Source organism: Coregonus lavaretus, assembly GCF_964263955.1.
Source record: "Coregonus lavaretus genome assembly, chromosome: 16".
NCBI classification, from domain to species: domain Eukaryota; kingdom Metazoa; phylum Chordata; class Actinopteri; order Salmoniformes; family Salmonidae; genus Coregonus; species Coregonus lavaretus.
Window position 1 is genome coordinate 50080810 of NC_140003.1, and position 19278 is coordinate 50100087.

The window sequence follows — 19278 nt, forward strand, 5'->3', positions numbered from 1 at the left end:
TTGTTAACAAATGCCAGGAATATGTTGGTACAGAGATTCTAGTTCAGCATCTTCAATGTACAGTATGTTTTAGTCTGCCAGTTACTCTGCAATAAACAAACTGCTTCTTTAAACACGTTGTCCTATCATCAATACTTTTTTTTCAAATTAAGATGAGAATATTCCTTAATTTTCAAATGTCCTGTTATATTCCTTGATATGAGTATTTTTGGTAATAAGAAGTTCAATCATTTATTTAGCTTTCTGTTTTAACAAGGTGCTTAGCGTTGATTGGCATGGTACTAAGAGACATATACCAGTAATTACTTTACGTGATTTTTCAAGCATACTTATCATTCTGCAATTCTGTAACATATAAATGTTGTACTTCAGAGTCACCACTATGGATGCGGTTCCATCCACCCATGGGAGAACGTTACCGTTGCCCGGTGTATTACTCCCCCTACAGTACATGACAGCATGTGCAGTAGCGTGCACGTGCACAACAAAACGTGTTGCTCTCGGGGAGTTGCCGCGCCTCCAAATCAGCTCTCCTCAACCAAGGCCTGCAATACCTTGAGCATAGGTGTTCCATTGGTTCCACACGTTGTGATAACGATTAGCACAGTCATCCTTTAATGTAATTAATCAATCATCATTCCACCATTATGCTTTCTCTGAAATCATTGTAGAAATTGAAGAACGAATGGAAACATTAGCAGCATAATGACAGAGGGAGTGCTAATAATGACAGAGGGAGTGCTAATAATGACAGAGGGAGTGCTAATAATGACAGAGGGAGTGCTAATAATGACAGAGGGAGTGCTAATAATGACAGAGGGAGTGCTAATAATGACAGAGGGAGTGCTAATAATGACAGAGGGAGTGCTAATAATGACAGAGGGAGTGCTAATAATGACAGAGGGAGTGCTAATAATGATTTCCCCATTTCAAAATAAATTGTAGAGTACAACTGATAATTGAAAACTATTGCAATCAACAACAAAAAAACTGAAGGCCTGAAACTGAAAGACTACAACATCTTAAATTGTTCATGCTATGGCGGTGTTAATTCAAATGAACTATTGGCCAACACAGAGCAGAGTTTGGGCCTCGCCAGCCTTCCATAAACATGTCATTACTTTACCATGCGTGTGGGCGTGTTCCTCTGTAAAGGAGAGTCGCCCTGATTGGCTGTTCAGCGCCATGCAGCCTCTGTGACTGGTCGGCGATACTTCAGTAAGGACCAGGGGCAAGCAGCTCCATCCCTTCCCCTATGCCTTCATCAATAGATCCGGTCTAACCAGGGGTTATTCATTTATGGATGAATGGTCCAGACTATGCAACATCCAGCCAGGTGTGAACATTAATGTGACGCACGTTATTAGTCAAGGACGGATTGTTTTAGTAGTTTACGGTACCTGCCCCTATAGCCCAGAGGGTTACGGTACCTGCCCCTATAGCCCAGAGGGTTACGGTACCTGCCCCTATAGCCCAGAGGGTTACGGTACCTGCCCCTATAGCCCAGAGGGTTACGGTACCTGCCCCTATAGCCCAGAGGGTTACGGTACCTGCCCCTATAGCCCAGAGGGTTACGGTACCTGCCCCTATAGCCCAGAGGGTTACGGTACCTGCCCCTATAGCCCAGAGGGTTACGGTACCTGCCCCTATAGCCCAGAGGGTTACGGTACCTGCCCCTATAGCCCAGAGGGTTACGGTACCTGCCCCTATAGCCCAGAGGGTTACGGTACCTGCCCCTATAGCCCAGAGGGTTACGGTACCTGCCCCTATAGCCCAGAGGGTTACGGTACCTGCCCCTATAGCCCAGAGGGTTACGGTACCTGCCCCTATAGCCCAGAGGGTTACGGTACCTGCCCCTATAGCCCAGAGGGTTACGGTACCTGCCCCTATAGCCCAGAGGGTTACGGTACCTGCCCCTATAGCCCAGAGGGTTACGGTACCGGTACTATAGCCCAGAGGGTTACGGTACCTGCCCCTATAGCCCAGAGGGTTACGGTACCTGCCCCTATAGCCCAGAGGGTTACGGTACCTGCCCCTATAGCCCAGAGGGTTACGGTACCTGCCCCTATAGCCCAGAGGGTTACGGTACCTGCCCCTATAGCCCAGAGGGTTACGGTACCTGCCCCTATAGCCCAGAGGGTTACGGTACCTGCCCCTATAGCCCAGAGGGTTACGGTACCTGCCCCTATAGCCCAGAGGGTTACGGTACCTGCCCCTATAGCCCAGAGGGTTTACAGGTCAACCCTGACCCAACCCCTGGTTAACCTCCCCTATGGTCCTGATGCCACCTTCATACCTGCCTTGCCATAACGTGGAAGCGCTGATGCTCCGGTCCAACAAACACCTCCAAACAATTGTTTTTATATTTTCAGTCAGATTTTATTTAGAGGCGGCGCTTGTTGGCTCCAGAGTGCCGTCGGAACGACACTTTTCAATCGCAGTAAAAAAGAGTTTGAGCAGGATCAGAGTTCGAGCTGGGGGTCGACTGCATCTGGGGGGGTGATTGCTGTTTTCGGCCAGATTTTTCTATTTTATTTTGTATTCTCTTGTTTTTTTTATACTTTGCAGTTGAATTTCATTTCCCTGTGATTTGATTCCATATCAAGGATTTGCCTTAAGATCATGAACAAACTATATGTGGGGAATTTGAGTCCTTTGGTCACTGTCGAGGACTTGAAGCAGCTCTTTGGCGAGAAGAAGCTTCCTGGGGCCGAGCAGGTTCTGCTCAAATCCGGCTATGCTTTTGTGGACTTCCCCGACCAAAACTGGGCCATAAAAGCTATTGAGACACTCTCTGGTAAGTGTCTGTTAGTCTGCAGGGGCTGATGCAGGAATGTCACCGCGACCGGGCTGAAACCCTCAAAACAATTAATGGTAAAATAAATGATTATAAATGATTATTACTTTACCAGTAATTGGCTCGGGACTGTATTGGATACGCGCGGTTACATCAATGCCATAGTTGACTCACACTCACTCCGTCATGGTTAAAAAAATATATCGCAAATTACAGATCATACACACTCACCAATGTCATCCCTGTATACGTAAATAAAACAGGACTCATTGTAACGTAATAACGCATAATACCTATAGTTAGGAGATGCCGATGTGTAGATGGGCTCTACTTTGTAATCAACCATTGGAATGCACGGGATGGTCTGATGTTCGGGGAGGCATAATTATTTTTCAGTTATTTTTTATCTTGATTTTATTGAAAAGAACCGACCAAAGTAACCGTAGAGAATGTGTCAAATCCATGTTCCTATGATGCCTGGGTATGTTTTTACGAGGTGTCTTAAAGGTAGGTGATGGGTGTCCGGAGATAAGGAGGAATAAACAGGTAGCTGGGGGGACGAGGTGAAAGGCTAATTCCGAGCTGCGCCAGGCCACTAAGACAACGCTACGAGAAGAGGGAATCATGTCGGAGTTTAGTACTTCTACACAGAATCACAACAGATTTATGGACTTGAAGAACATATACCTAAGAGAGCAAGTCATTCCTCTCTCTCTCTCTAGGCTCACCTCTGATCTTGCATTCTTTACAGAGAAAGAAATATCCTAATTGCTGAGAGGTTTGTGGGAGTGGAAAGCATGGCTGCCCATTCCTCATCGTAAGCTTTTAAATATGAGCTCATCAAGCCTTTTTGGCTCCTATTTTCTCTTAAATGTGATTCACAAAATTGTTATTTAACGGATATCTTATCAAATAGATATTACTGGGCAACATGCAGGCCTAATAAAATAGTGCAAATGCCAATTTCGTACCAGTTAATAGAGCCAGATGATATCGGCTAACTGCATGGTGAATGATGGTTTGGCTGTGTCAGTGGCTTTGCATGAACTGATACAAGTTGTTACAGTCATCAGTCTTGTCAATGGCAACATGCTACAGTAGCCATATGCTATATTACATTGTTAACAATAACATATTCGTCTCATACTTACAGGTAAAGTTGAATTACATGGGAAGGTGCTTGAGGTAGACTACTCTGTTCCCAAAAAGCTAAGGTAATGATTGTCTAATTAATGTCTTTATATCTGGTCACCTGGTCTGTCTGTCTGTCTGTCTGTCCCACTGCCTGCCTGCCTGCCGGTCTGTCTGTCTGTCTGTCTGTCTGTTGTCCCACTGTCTGTCTGTCTGTTGTCCCTAACTGTCTGTCTGTCTGTCCTCAAACCTGTAGCATAGCTGTCCAATGGAGTGACATGTTATTTTTGTTGCTTTGTTTTGTTTGTAATGCATATATTATGGAAGTATTTGTATCAGCCCAGAAGTTGTTTTTATATATATAACATTTTTGATGTAAATGCAGTGGAATAACACTTTATATATTATGTAATAACTATACATTTATTATGATACAATGGGCGAAGTATAACACTTCCTGTTTCAATGGCCTCAGTGAATGATGTAATCCATGTTCAGAGCCTACTCCTGGTTTTAGGTGGCCCATACAAATACTAGATGAGAAACACACATGCATACATTTGTTAACTTTTTGTAGTTCATTTTGTGTGCTGGTTTTTTGGAGTTGGGTTTGATTCATTGTCTCAGAAACACTTGATTGATTAATTGGCTCGGAAACACGGATTGATTGATTGGCTCAGAAACACTGATTGATTCATTGGCTCAGAAACACTGATTGATTAATTGGCTCAGAAACACTTAGTTGATTAATTGCCTCAGAAACACTTGATTGATTAATTGCCTCAGAAACACTTGATTGATTAATTGGCTCAGAAACACTGATTGATTCATTGGCTCAGAAACACTGATTGATTCATTGGCTCAGACACACTGATTGATTCATTGGTTCAGACACACTGATTGATTCATTGGCTCAGACACACTGATTGATTCATTGGCTCAGAAACACTGATTGATTCATTGGCTCAGAAACACTGATTGATTCGTTGGCTCAGAAACACTGATTGATTCGTTGGCTCAGACACACTGATTGATTCATTGGCTCAGACACAGTGATTTATTCATTGGCTCAGAAACACTGATTGATTCATTGGTTCAGACACACTGATTGATTCATTGGCTCAGAAACACTGATTGATTCGTTGGCTCAGACACACTGATTGATTCATTGGCTCAGACACAGTGATTGATTCATTGGCTCAGACACACTGATTTATTCATTGGCTCAGACACACTGATTGATTCATTGGCTAAGACACACTGATTGATTCATTGGCTCAGACACACTGATTGATTCATTGGCTCAGAAACACTTGATTGATTCATTGGCTCAGAAACACTGATTGATTCATTGGCTCAGACACACTGATTGATTCATTGGTTCAGACACACTGATTGATTCATTGGCTCAGACACACTGATTGATTCATTGGCTCAGAAACACTGATTGATTCATTGGCTCAGAAACACTGATTGATTCATTGGCTCAGAAACACTGATTGATTCGTTGGCTCAGACACACTGATTGATTCATTGGCTCAGACACACTGATTGATTCATTGGCTCAGACACAGTGATTGATTCATTGGCTCAGACACTGATTGATTAATTGGCTCAGACACTGATTGATTCATTGGCTCAGACACTGATTGATTCATTGGCTCAGACACTGATTGATTCATTGGCTCAGACACTGCAACGTATAGACCAGATGAGTAGCATGCTCATCTGGTCTACCTTTGTGCTCTACCTTGTGTGTGTTGGGAATTATGATCTCGTAATTAAACATTGTTGGACGCCAGAGTCAGACATTATGATTATTCTGCATTAAACGTTGTCCACATAGGCCTACCTAATGGTCTATAGTTTGATCTAACAACACATAGGCCTACCTAATGGTCTATAGTTTGATCTAACAACACATAGGCCTACCTAATGGTCTATAGTTTGATCTAACAACACACAGTGTAATACCTGTAGGCTTGTTGTAACCCTAACCCTAACCCTAACCCTAACCCTAACCCTAACCCCTAACCCCAACCCTAACCCTAACCCCTAACCCCTAACCCTAACCCTAACCCTAACCCTAACCCCTAACCCTAACCCTAACCCCTAACCCCTAACCCTAACCCTAACCCTAACCCTAACCCTAATCCTATTGCTTGGGCCTGTTGGAATGAATGATAATGTAAACTCAATGGTGCAATAGCGTTAAAAAACGCTATCTCGCCCTCAACATGATCACGTTCCCTTCCTCACACAAGGTACAGGGATTTCCAAAAGACAGCGTTGTGTGACATGAAGGTAAATATTCAGACCCCTTGTGGAGGAAGGATACGTGACCTCTGCTTTATGTGTTTCCTCCCCCATCTCCCCCATCTCCCCCATCTCCCCCTCTCACCAACACTGGTAGCCTCTCCTGCATGCAGAATACCCCTCTGACATCACCAGGGCCGTGCACAGACCTTTTTGGGAGCAGGTGCAAAAAGGAAAAAAAGTGACCACGGTCACAGACTAGTTGGTCATTATTTAGGAACTTCTGAACACTCTAGAGCTTTAGAGGCTTTAAGGGCGAAGGGGCGGAGCCTGGACATGTCACTCATAAGTTGCTAGAGCTCTTCTGAAATGCTAATATATATACACACAGCGCCTTGCAAAAGGTTTTGGTTGCATTACAACCTGTAATTTAAATGGAATTTTATTTGGATTTCATGTAATGGACATACACAAAATAGTCCAAATTGGTGAAGTGAAATGAAAAAAATAACTTGTTTCAAAAAATTCTAAAAAAGAAATAATGGAAAAGTGTTGCGTGCATATGTATTCACCCCCTTTGCTATGAAGCCCGTAAATAAGATCTGCTGCAACCAATTACCTTCAGAAGTCACATAATGAGTTAAATAAAGTCCACCTGTGTGCAATCTAAGTGTCACATGATCTTTCACATCATCTCAGTATATATACACCTGTTCCGAAAGGCCCCAGAGTCTGCAACACCACTAAGCAAGGGGCACCACCAAGCAAGCGGCACCATGAAGACCAAGGAGCTCTCCAAACAGGTCAGGGACAAAGTTGTGGAGAAGTACAGATCAGGGTTGGGTTATAAAAAAATATCAGAAACTTTGAACATCCCACGGAGCACCATTAAATCCATTATTAAAAAATTGAAAGAATATGGCACCACAACAAACCTGTCAAGAGAGGGCCGCCCACCAAAACTCACCGACCAGGCAAGGAGTGCATTGTCTTATTTCTTGTTTGTTTCACCCAAAAAAATATTTTGCAACTTCAAAGTGGTAGGCATGTTGTGTAAATCAAATGATACAAACCCCCACAAAAAACTAATTTAATTCCAGGTTGTAAGGCAACAAAATAGGAAAAATGCCAAGGGGGGTGAATACTTTCGCAAGCCACTGTATATATATATATATATATATATATATATATTGTGTAGCCCTTTCAAAAACCTTCCTTTTGCACCAGAGCTTAGAGGACAGTCTCTATATGATCTGTAGGCCTGTGTCACAGATGCATCAATGCTGCCTGCTTTCTCTTCTATGCTCAAAACAAGTGTCATGAGAAAGTGTATGGTATGGCGCCACACTGTCTTCAGTGGAGAGTCTGTCATGCTGCCATGGTGACTCTGTCATGCTGCCATGGTGACTCTGATGCTGCCATGGTGACTCTGTCATGCTGCCATGGTGACTGTCATGCTGCCATGGTGACTCTGTCATGCTGCCATGGTGACTCTGTCATGCTGCCATGGTGACTGTCATGCTGCCATGGTGACTCTGTCAGGCTGCCATGGTGACTCTGTCATGCTGCCATGGTGACTCTGTCATGCTGCCATGGTGACTCTGTCATGCTGCCATGGTGACTCTGTCAGGCTGCCATGGTGACTCTGTCAGGCTGCCATGGTGACTCTGTCAGGCTGCCATGGTGACTCTGATGCTGCCATGGTGACTCTGTCATGCTGCCATGGTGACTGTCATGCTGCCATGGTGACTCTGTCATGCTGCCATGGTGACTCTGTCATGCTGCCATGGTGACTCTGTCATGCTGCCATGGTGACTCTGTCAGGCTGCCATGGTGACTCTGTCATGCTGCCATGGTGACTCTGTCATGCTGCCATGGTGACTCTGTCAGGCTGCCATGGTGACTCTGTCAGGCTGCCATGGTGACTCTGTCAGGCTGCCATGGTGACTCTGTCATGCTGCCATGGTGACTCTGTCAGGCTGCCATGGTGACTCTGTCATGCTGCCATGGTGACTCTGTCATGCTGCCATGGTGACTCTGTCAGGATGCCATGGTGACTCTGTCAGGCTGCCATGGTGACTCTGTCAGGCTGCCATGGTGACTCTGTCAGGCTGCCATGGTGACTCTGTCATGCTGCCATGGTGACTCTGTCATGCTGCCATGGTGACTCTGTCAGGCTGCCATGGTGACTCTGTCATGCTGCCATGGTGACTCTGTCATGCTGCCATGGTGACTCTGTCAGGCTGCCATGGTGACTCTGTCAGGCTGCCATGGTGACTCTGTCATGCTGCCATGGTGACTCTGTCATGCTGCAGTGTGTCTGAGCCAATTAATCAATCAGTGTCTGAGCCAATGAATCAATCAGTGTGTCTGAGCCAATGAATCAATCAGTGTGTCTGAGCCAATGAATCAATCACTGTGTCTGAGCCAATGAATCAATCAGTGTGTCTGAGCCAACGAATCAATCAGTGTGTCTGAGCCAACGAATCAATCAGTGTTTCTGAGCCAATGAATCAATCCGTGTTTCTGAGCCAATGAATCAATCAGTGTTTCTGAGCCAATGAATCAATCAGTGTGTCTGAGCCAATGAATCAATCAGTGTTTCTGAGCCAATGAATCAATCAGTGTGTCTGAACCAATGACTCAATCAGTGTGTCTGAGCCAATGAATCAATCAGTGTTTCTGAGCCAATGAATCAATCAGTGTGTCTGATGGAGGTAGATATGTATAGGGGTAAGGGGACAGGGATACTGGAGTGATGGAGGTAGATATGTATAGGGGTAAGGGGACAGGGATACTGGAGTGATGGAGGTAGATATGTATAGGGGTCAGGTGACTATATACAGGGTCAGTTCAATACCATATTAACAATGTGCAGGGATACTGGAGTGATGGAGGTAGATATGTATAGGGGTAAGGTGACAGGGATACTGGAGTGATGGAGGTAGATATGTATAGGGGTAAGGGGACAGGGATACTGGAGTGATGGAGGTAGATATGTATAGGGGTCAGGGGACAGGGATACTGGAGTGATGGAGGTAGATATGTATAGGGGTCAGGGGACAGGGATACTGGAGTGATGGAGGTAGATATGTATAGGGGTAAGGGGACAGGGATACTGGAGTGATGGAGGTAGATATGTATAGGGGTAAGGGGACAGGGATACTGGAGTGATGGAGGTAGATATGTATAGGGGTCAGGGGACAGGGATACTGGAGTGATGGAGGTAGATATGTATAGGGGTAAGGTGACTATATACAGGGTCAGTTCAATACCATATTAACAATGTGCAGGGATACTGGAGTGATGGAGGTAGATATGTATAGGGGTAAGGTGACTATATACAGGGTCAGTTCCAGTACCATATTAACAATGTGCAGGGATACTGGAGTGATGGAGGTAGATATGTATAGGGGTCAGGTGACTATATACAGGGTCAGTTCCAGTACCATATTAACAATGTGCAGGGATACTGGAGTGATAGAGGTAGATATGTATAGGGGTAAGGAGACAGGGATACTGGAGTGATGGAGGTAGATATGTATAGGGGTAAGGGGACAGGGATACTGGAGTGATGGAGGTAGATATGTATAGGGGTAAGGTGACAGGGATACTGGAGTGATGGAGGTAGATATGTATAGGGGTAAGGAGACAGGGATACTGGAGTGATGGAGGTAGATATGTATAGGGGTAAGGAGACAGGGATAGTGGAGTGATGGAGGTAGATATGTATAGGGGTAAGGGGACAGGGATACTGGAGTGATGGAGGTAGATATGTATAGGGGTAAGGAGACAGGGATACTGGAGTGATGGAGGTAGATATGTATAGGGGTAAGGAGACAGGGATAGTGGAGTGATGGAGGTAGATATGTATAGGGGTAAGGGGACAGGGATACTGGAGTGATGGAGGTAGATATGGATACCTGTACCCCTATACATATCTACCTCCATCATTCCAGATATTAGATAAACAGAGTAGCAGCAGCTTGTATAGGAGTGGGTGTGTAGAGTCAGTATAAATATATGTGCATATTATATGTGAGTGATCAGATGATGGAGTGAGTGAGTGTGTGTGTTGGAGTGACAGTGTGTGTGAGTGATCAGATGATGGAGTGAGTGTGAGTGTGTGTGTTGGAGTGACAGTGTGTGTGAGTGATCAGATGATGGAGTGAGTGAGTGTGTGTGTTGGAGTGACAGTGTGTGTGAGTGATCAGATGATGGAGTGAGTGTGTATAAAGATACATGGTGAACTCAGATAGTCAGTGTAGCTATTCTGTCAGCTATTTATCAGTCTTATTGCTTGGGGGTAGAAGCTGTTCAAGAACCTGTTGGTGCCAGACTTGCCATGCGGAAGCAGAGAGAATAGTCTATGGTGTGGGTGGTTGGAGTCTTTAACGATTTGTGTATAAAGACAGTGCAAAAATAAAAGGTGAATAGAGGGGGGGACAATGCAAATAGTCCGGGTAGCCCTGATTAGCTGTTCAGGAGTCTTATGGCTTGGGGGTAGAAGCTGTTAAGGAGCCTTTTGGACCTAGACTTGGCGCTGCGGTACCGCTTGCCGTGCGGTAGCAGAGAGAACAGTCTATGACTAGGGTGGCTGGAGTCTTTGACCAATTTTAGGGCCTTCCTCTGACACCTGGTATAGAGGTCCTGGATGGCAGGAAGCTTGGCCCCAGTGATGTACTGGGCCTTACGCACTACCCTCTGTAGTGCCTTGCAGTCGGAGGCCGAGCAGTTGCCATACCAGGCGGTGATGCACCCAGTCAGGATGTTCTCGATGGTGCAGCTGTAGAACTCTTTGAGGACCCATGCCAAATATTTTCAGTCTCCTGAGGGGGAATAGGCTTTGTCGTGCCCTCTTCACGACTGTCTTGGTGTGTTTGGACCATGATAGTTTGTTGGTGATGTGGACACCAAGGAACTTGAAGCTCTCAACCTGTTCCACTACAGCCCCGTCGATGAGAATGGGGGCATGCTCAGTTCTCTTTTTTTTCCTGTAGTCCACAATCATCTCCTTTGTCTTGGTCACGTTGAGGGAGAGGTTGTTGTCCTGGCACCACACGGCCAGGTCTCTGACCTCCTCCCTATAGGCTGTCTCATCATTATGCATTTTACCTATGTTTATTTATTCAGTAAATATTATTCAACATGTCCTCACCTGGGATTTGAACTCACAACCTCTTGGTTCACAGCATCCGATCTTCCTGCTACACCACCATGTCTATATCAATGACTGAGTTCACCTGTATTAACTGAGTTCACCTGTATTAACTGAGTTCACCTGTATTAACTGAGTTCACCTGTATTAACTGATTTCACTTTGGACTTCAAAGTCAATCTCAGCTTTGTTAAAAATACTCAAGAAAAACTATTATATTTATCATAGTGATTCAGGAGTAACATTAAAACAGAATAATATGCCATACCAACATTAGACAACTATATAGAAAACCCTCAAATTGTTGAAATAAGTCATTGAATGTGTGCACTAACTAACTGTACGTCGCTCTGGAGAAGAGCTCTGCTAAATGACTGAAATGTTTTTTTTAAATAGTCTGATTAACTGGTAACTAAAGTAGCTATATGCAGAGATGTATTATAGTTAAGGAATCTGACCCAAATCCAGAGGTTGTGAGTTCAAATCCCAGACGGGGTCATATAATCTTTATTTATTTATTTATTTCACCTTTATTTAACCAGGTAAGCCAGTTGAGTTCTCATTTACAACTGCGACCTGGCCAAGATAAAGCAAAGCAGTGCGATAAAAACAACAACACAGAGTTACATATGGGGTAAACAAAACATAAAGTCAAAAATACAACAGAAAATATATATACAGTGTGTGCAAATGTAGCAAGTTATGGAGGTAAGGCAATAAATAGGCCATAGTGCAAAAATAATTACAATTTAGTATTAACACTGGAGTGATAGATGTGCAAAAGATGATGTGCAAATAGAGATACTGGGGTGCAAATGAGCAAAATAAATAACAATATAGGGATGAGGTAGTTGGGTGGGCTAATTTCAGATGGGCTGTGTACAGGTGCAGTGATCGGTAAGGTGCTCTGACAACTGATGCTTAAAGTTAGTGAGGGAGATAAGAGTCTCCAGCTCCAGAGATTTTTGCAGTTCGTTCCAGTCATTGGCAGCAGAGAACTGGAAGGAATGGCGGCCAAAGGAGGTGTTGGCTTTGGGGATGACCAGTGAGATATACCTGCTGGAGCGCATACTACGGGTGGGTGTTGCTATGGTGACCAATGAGCTAAGATAAGGCGGGGATTTGCCTAGCAGTAATTTATAGATGACCTGGAGCCAGTGGGTTTGGCGACGAATATGTAGTGAGGACCAGCCAACGAGAGCGTACAGGTCACAGTGGTCGGTAGTATATTGAAGAGTCTATACTAAGTGATCATGTCAAATGTAATCATATTGATTAAAGATGTTTACACTGTTTTAGCTGAACAGCGAACCACTTACCTTAAAACCCTCATACCATTTCATTACTTCCTTACAAAAAATAAACACATGAAATGTGCAGTTTGTGAAATAGCTGTTTTCACATGTTGAGCTCAAAAGAGACACATGAGGTCAGTTGTTTACATGTGAAACTATATTCACATGTATTGCATTGAGTTCACATGTTACCGTCCCCTGTTGGTCTTGTTCGGTCTTGTCACTTGTTTCTCTGTATAAAAAATATCACCAAAACAATAAAACAATACAAATACATTACGTTTCAAAACGTTCAGCACATTGAACATTGAACATTAGTGTATCTTGTCCCTCTGCTGGATGTCTGCATGTTGATTCCAACCTTAAAAGTAACAACCAAGGAAGTAAGCAGGTCTGTGAGGAAATGCCTTTGTCACATCATCTGGATAAGGGCATTTCTGTGCTGTACTGATAGGACAGATGGACTGCATTGTAGAAATGGCCCTATGATGTCGTATTACTTAGCCTGTATAAGGCTACTGACCCAGAACAGAGTGGCACGTCTTGCTCTTCACTGTAATGAGAGGGCTGATATTAATGCTATGCATGCCAGTTATTATTGGCTAAAAGTAGAGGAAAGACTGACTGCATCACTTCTTGTTTTTATAAGAAACGTATTAATGTGTTGGAAATTCTGCATTGTTTGCATAGTCAACTTACACACAGCACTGACACACACACTTACCCCACCAGACATGCCACCAGGGGTCTTTTCACAGTTCCCAGGTCCAGAACAAATTCAAGGAAACGTACAGTATTATACAGAGCCATGAGTGCATGGTACTCCCTTCCATCTTGTATAGCGCAAGTGAATAGCAACCCTGGTTTCAAAAAACAAATAAACCAACACCTCACGGCACAACGCCTCTCCCCCATGTGAGCCTTATTCTAAAATTGATGAAATTATATTTTTTCCTCATCAATCTACACACAATACCCCATAATGACAAAGCGAAAACAGGTTTTTGGACATTTTTGCTAATTTATTACAAATAAATAAGAGAAATACCTTATTTACATAAGTATTCAGACCCTTTGCTATGAGACTCGAAATTGTGCTCAGGTGCATCCTGTTTCCATTGATCATCCTTGAGATGTTTCTACAACTTGATTGGAGTCCACCTGTGGTAAATTCAATTGATTGGACATTATTTGGAAAGGCACACACCTGTCTATATAAGGTCCCACAGTTGACAGTGCATGTCAGAGCAAAAACCAAGCCATGAGGTCGAAGGCATTGTTCGTAGAGCTCAGAGACAGGATTGTGTCGAGGCACAGATCTGGGGAAGGGTACCAAAATATGTCTGCAGCATTGAAGGTTCCAAAGAACACAGTGGCCTCCATAATTCTTAAATGGAAGAGGTTTGGAACCACCAAGACTATATCTAGAGCTGGCCGCTCTGCCAAACTGAGCAATCTGAGGAGAAGGGCCTTGGTCAGGGAAGTGGACAAGGTCAAGGACAACCATCTCTGCAGCACTCCACCAATCAGGCCTTTATGGTAGAGTGGCCAGACGGAAGCCACTCCTCAGTAAAAGGCACGACAGCCCGCTTGGAGTTTGCCAAAAGGCACCTAAAGAACTCTCAGACCATGAGAAACAAGATTCTCTGGTCTGATGAAACCAAGATTGAACTCTTTGGCCTTAATGCCAATCGTTAAGTCTGGAAGAAACCTGGCACCATCCCTACAGTGAAGCATGGTGGTGGCAGCATCCTGCTGTGGGGATGTCTTTCAGCGGCAGGGACTGGGAGACTACATTTACATTTACATTTACGTCATTTAGCAGACGCTCTTATCCAGAGCAATTTACAAATTGGTGCATTCACCTTATAGCCAGTGGGATAACCACTTTACAATATTATTATTTTTTTATTTTTTTAAATGGGGGGTGGGGTAAGGGGGGGTTAGAAGGATTACTTTATCCTATCCCAGGTATTTCTTAAAGAGGTGGGGTTTCAAGTGTCTCCGGAAGGTGGTGAGTGACTCCGCTGTCCTGGCGTCGTGAGGGAGCTTGTTCCACCATTGGGGTGCCAGAGCAGCGAACAGTTTTGACTGGGCTGCGCGTGAACTGTGCTTCCGCAGAGGTAGGGGGGCCAGCAGGCCAGAGGTGGATGAATGCAATGTCCTCGTTTGGGTGTAGGGACTGATCAGAGCCTGAAGGTACGGAGGTGCCGTTCCCCTCACAGCTCCGTAGGCAAGCACCATGGTCTTGTAGCAGATGCAAGCTTCAACTGGAAGCCAGTGGAGTGTGCGGAGGAGCGGGGTGACGTGAGAGAACTTGGAAAGGTTGAACACCAGACGGGCTGCGGCATTCTGGATGAGTTGTAGGGGTTTAATGGCACAGGCAGGGAGCCCAGCCAACAGCGAGTTGCAGTAATCCAGATGGGAGATGACAAGTCCCTGGATTAGGACCTGTGCCGCTTCCTGTGTAAGGCAGGGTCGTACTCTCCGAATGTTGTAGAGCATGAACCTACAGGATCGGGTCACCGCCTTGATGTTAGCGGAGAACGACAGGGTGTTGTCCAGGGTCACGCCAAGGCTCTTCGCACTCTGGGAGGAGGACACAACGGAGTTGTCAACCGTGATGGCGAGATCATGGAACGGGCAGTCCTTCCCCAGGAGGAAGAGCAGCTCCATCTTGCCGAGGTTCAGCTTGAGGTGGTGATCCGTCATCCACACTGATATGTCTGCCAGACATGCAGAGATGCGATTCACCACCTGGTTATCAGATGGGGGAAAGGAGAAGATTAGTTGTGTGTCGTCTGCGTAGGAATGATAGGAGAGGCCATGTGAGGATATGACAGAGCCAAGTGACTTGGTGTATAGCGAGAATAGGAGAGGGCCTAGAACTGAGCCCTGGGGGACACCAGTGGTGAGAGCACGTGGTGCGGAGACAGATTCTCGCCACGCCACTTGGTAGGAGCGACCGGTCAGGTAGGACGCAATCCAAGAGTGAGCCGCGCCGGAGATGCCCAGCTCGGAGAGGGTGGAGAGGAGGATCTGATGGTTCACAGTATCAAAGGCAGCAGACAGGTCTAGAAGGACAAGAGCAGAGGAGAGAGAGTTAGCTTTAGCAGTGCGGAGAGCCTCCGTGACACAGAGAAGAGCAGTCTCAGTTGAATGACCAGTCTTGAAACCTGACTGGTTTGGATCAAGAAGGTCATTCTGAGAGAGATAGCAAGAGAGTTGGCTAAAGACGGCACGCTCAAGAGTTTTGGAGAGAAAAGAAAGAAGGGATACTGGTCTGTAGTTGTTGACATGAGAGGGATCGAGTGTTGGTTTTTTGAGAAGGGGTGCAACTCACGCTCTCTTGAAGACGGAAGGGACATACTAGTCATGATCGAGGGAAACAGAGCAAAGTACAGAGAGATCCTTGATGAAAACCTGCTCCAGAGCGCTCAGGACCTCAGACTGGGGTGAAGGTTCACCTTCCAACAGGACAACGACCATAAGCACACAGCCAAGACAACGCAGGAGTGGCTTCGGGACAAGTCTCTGAATGTCCTTGAGTGGCCCAGCCAGAGCCCAGACTTGAACCCAATTGAACATCTCTGGAGATACCTGAAAATAGCTGTGCAGCGACACTCCCCATCCAATCTGACAGAGCTTGAGAGGATCTGCAGAGAAGAATGGTAGAAACTCCCCAAATACAGGTGTGCCAAGCTTGTAGCGTCATACCCAAGAAGACTTGAGGCTGTAATCGCTGCCAAAGGTGCTTCAACAAAGTACTGAGTAAAGGGTCTGAATACTTATGTAAATTAGCAAACATATATAAAAACCTGTTTTTGCTTTGTTATTATGGGGTATTGTGTGTGGATTGATGAGGATTTTTAAAAAAAAATCAATTTTAGAATAAGGCTGTAACGTAACAAAATGTGGAAAAAGTCAAGGAGTCTGAATACTTTCCGAAGGCACTGTATGTGGAACTGATAGATGCACACACTCCCACACTACATGTAAATTTTTTTGAATGTATGTAAATTGTAAATTATTTTGTCTGTAATGTATTTTTCGTTATGTGTCGGACCCCAGTAAGACTAGCTGTCTCCAATGGCATCGGCTAATGGGGATCCTAATCAATCAAATCAAATATTATGCAAATCATTTCCCCATCTATTCTGTATGATGATGGGCAGGACGTCAGGGCCACGTCACCAAATGAGTCTATAGGAGAAAACATTTCATATTAGATCAGGATATGTCAAATTCCATAATGAACAAATAAAGTATGATGTCAAAAGCAGAATTCTGATAGGCTTGGTTGGGTTTCAGCATCCTCTGCCAGGTCTCCTCCTCTGGAAGACGCCACTCCGTCACAGGTCATCTCTGCATTTGAAGAAACATAATGGATACATATTTTTTAAACAATCTCCAAGAGTGAAGAGATACTCAAAAAGAAACTTAAACCATTACATCAAAAGTCGTAAATGGCAGGTCTCTTTCTGACCTGAAGCTGTCAGCAACGTCAGCAGTCTGGGGATGAAGGCAGGAGAATGGGATGAGGTAGAGGAGGAGGACATCTCAAGCATTTGGGTTTGTGGGGACAGATTTTGGCTCAGTGCCTTCCTTGGCTATCTACCTGGAGAGCTTATTAAACAGGGAAAAGAGTCAAGGCAACATTACATAAGAACCAATGCAATAAGAACCAATGCAATAAGAACCAATGCAATAAGAACCAATGTAAAGAAATTCTAATGCTACATCTCAATGCAATAACAACAAATGGAATGCAATAAATGTCATTTATGAGATTACAAAACAATTATGCCTAGACCTAATTTAGCTAGCTAACTGGTTTCTAGATTCATCTTCAATATAATCAGGACCTGATTTTACTCTCTGTTGTCCTGCACAATTAATCAAATCTAAGATTATTAGCAATAGAGACAACCTAGTCCTCTTTCATTTACAAATCTAATGACATGGCTACGAGATAAACTGTAGTAAAGTATCTAGGGGGATTTTTATTTAGCTGAGCCTGTTAGTTACATTTGTTGTAGCTAGCTAATGCTGCTAACGTTAGGGAAAGGGGATACCTAGTCAGTTGCACAACTAAATGCATTCAACCAAAAAATGTATTCTGCATTTAACCGAACCCCTCTGAATCATCAGCACCCAGGGATTAACTGCTTTTCTCAAGGGCAGAACGGCAAATGTGTCCACCTTGCCGGCTCAGGGATTCGAACAAGCAACCTTTTGGTTAATATCCCGACACTTTAACCGCTACGCTACCTGCCACCTCTAATGTTAGCTAGCTAGCAGTTGTTATGAAAGTATTTGAAATAACGATTAAGGTAGCCATGCTAAACACTTAACTAATTTAAATTCTCAGAAATAAAGGTTCATTTACCCATTGTTCGCTGTTCAGTGGCACAAAAAGTGGGCATTTGATTTGCAAACTCCATCACATGTGCGCTACAGAAACACCGCTAACCAAACAACAGTGCACATTTGAATTAAAGGGTAACTACACTTAAAAATCAAAATTTCTTGAATTTTTCCCAGACCTCCCTTGATGTGCTTTAAAGGGATACTTCGGGATTTTGGCAATGAACTCGTCGATACCATTTTTATGTCTCTGCTTGCAGTTTGAAGGAAGTTGCTAACTAGCGCTAGCGCAATCGCTAACTAGCATTAGTGAAATAACTGGAAGCATGCTAGCAGATACCCATTGACTTCCAGTCATTGTGCTAATGCTAGTTAGCATTGGCTCACAAAACTACCTCTTACTTCCTTCATACTGGACACAGAAACACATTAATAAATTACATAAAAACAAATAAACAAATTAATACTAATACTAATAATAATAAGGAAATAAACTGATTTTAAAAGGCCCTACCAAGGTTCTTCACTATGCTGTCATCCTGCAGCACAGCATTCTGGGGGAAGTTGAGGTCAGGTCCAATATTGACTATGTACACAAGAGGGAAAGAGGTTGGCCATCCTAGAAATCTTTTAAAGTAATATGATATTTGCCATTTAGCAGATGCTTTTATCCAAAGCGACTTATAGTCATGCGTGCATATGTAACCGGTGTGAAATGGATAGCTAGTTAGCGGTGTGAAATGGATAGCTAGTTAGCGGTGTGAAATGGATAGCTAGTTAGCGGTGTGAAATGGATAGCTAGTTAGCGGTGTGAAATGGATAGCTAGTTAGCGGTGTGAAATGGATAGCTAGTTAGCGGTGTGAAATGGATAGCTAGTTAGCGGTGTGAAATGGGTAGCTAGTTAGCGGTGTGAAATGGATAGCTAGTTAGCGGTGTGAAATGGATAGCTAGTTAGCGGTGTGAAATGGATAGCTAGTTAGCGGTGTGAAATGGATAGCTAGTTAGCGGTGTGAAATGGATAGCTAGTTAGCGGTGTGCCCTTGTAGTGTTTCAATCGGTGATGTCACTCACTCTGAGACATTGAAGTAGTGGTTTCCCTTGCGTTGGAAGGGCCATGGCTTTTGTGGAGCGATAGGTAATGATGCTTCATGGCTGACTTTTGTTGATGTGTTCAGAGGGTCCCTGGTTCGAGCCCAGGTTGGGGCAAGGAGAGGGAGCAATGCGTTTACGCATGCATTTTTTCATATGGGTGGTCCTGGGATTCGAACCCACT

General features: G+C 44.3%; 1 protein-coding gene across 4 annotated transcripts in view; it reads left to right on the top strand.

Annotated features, from left to right (window-relative positions):
* The first annotated feature begins 2456 nt into the window (after window positions 1–2456).
* Window positions 2457–19278, top strand: part of igf2bp2a (insulin-like growth factor 2 mRNA binding protein 2a) — a 103273-nt gene continuing 86451 nt past the window's right edge. For all 4 annotated transcript variants that reach the window (XM_084179554.1, XM_084179555.1, XM_084179552.1 and 1 more), the window contains exons 1-2: window positions 2457–2797; window positions 3951–4011. In XM_084179554.1, coding sequence (XP_084035680.1) covers window positions 2623–2797; window positions 3951–4011 — 236 coding nt within the window. In that variant the 5' untranslated portion in view covers window positions 2457–2622. The remainder of the gene's footprint in view (window positions 2798–3950; window positions 4012–19278) is intronic.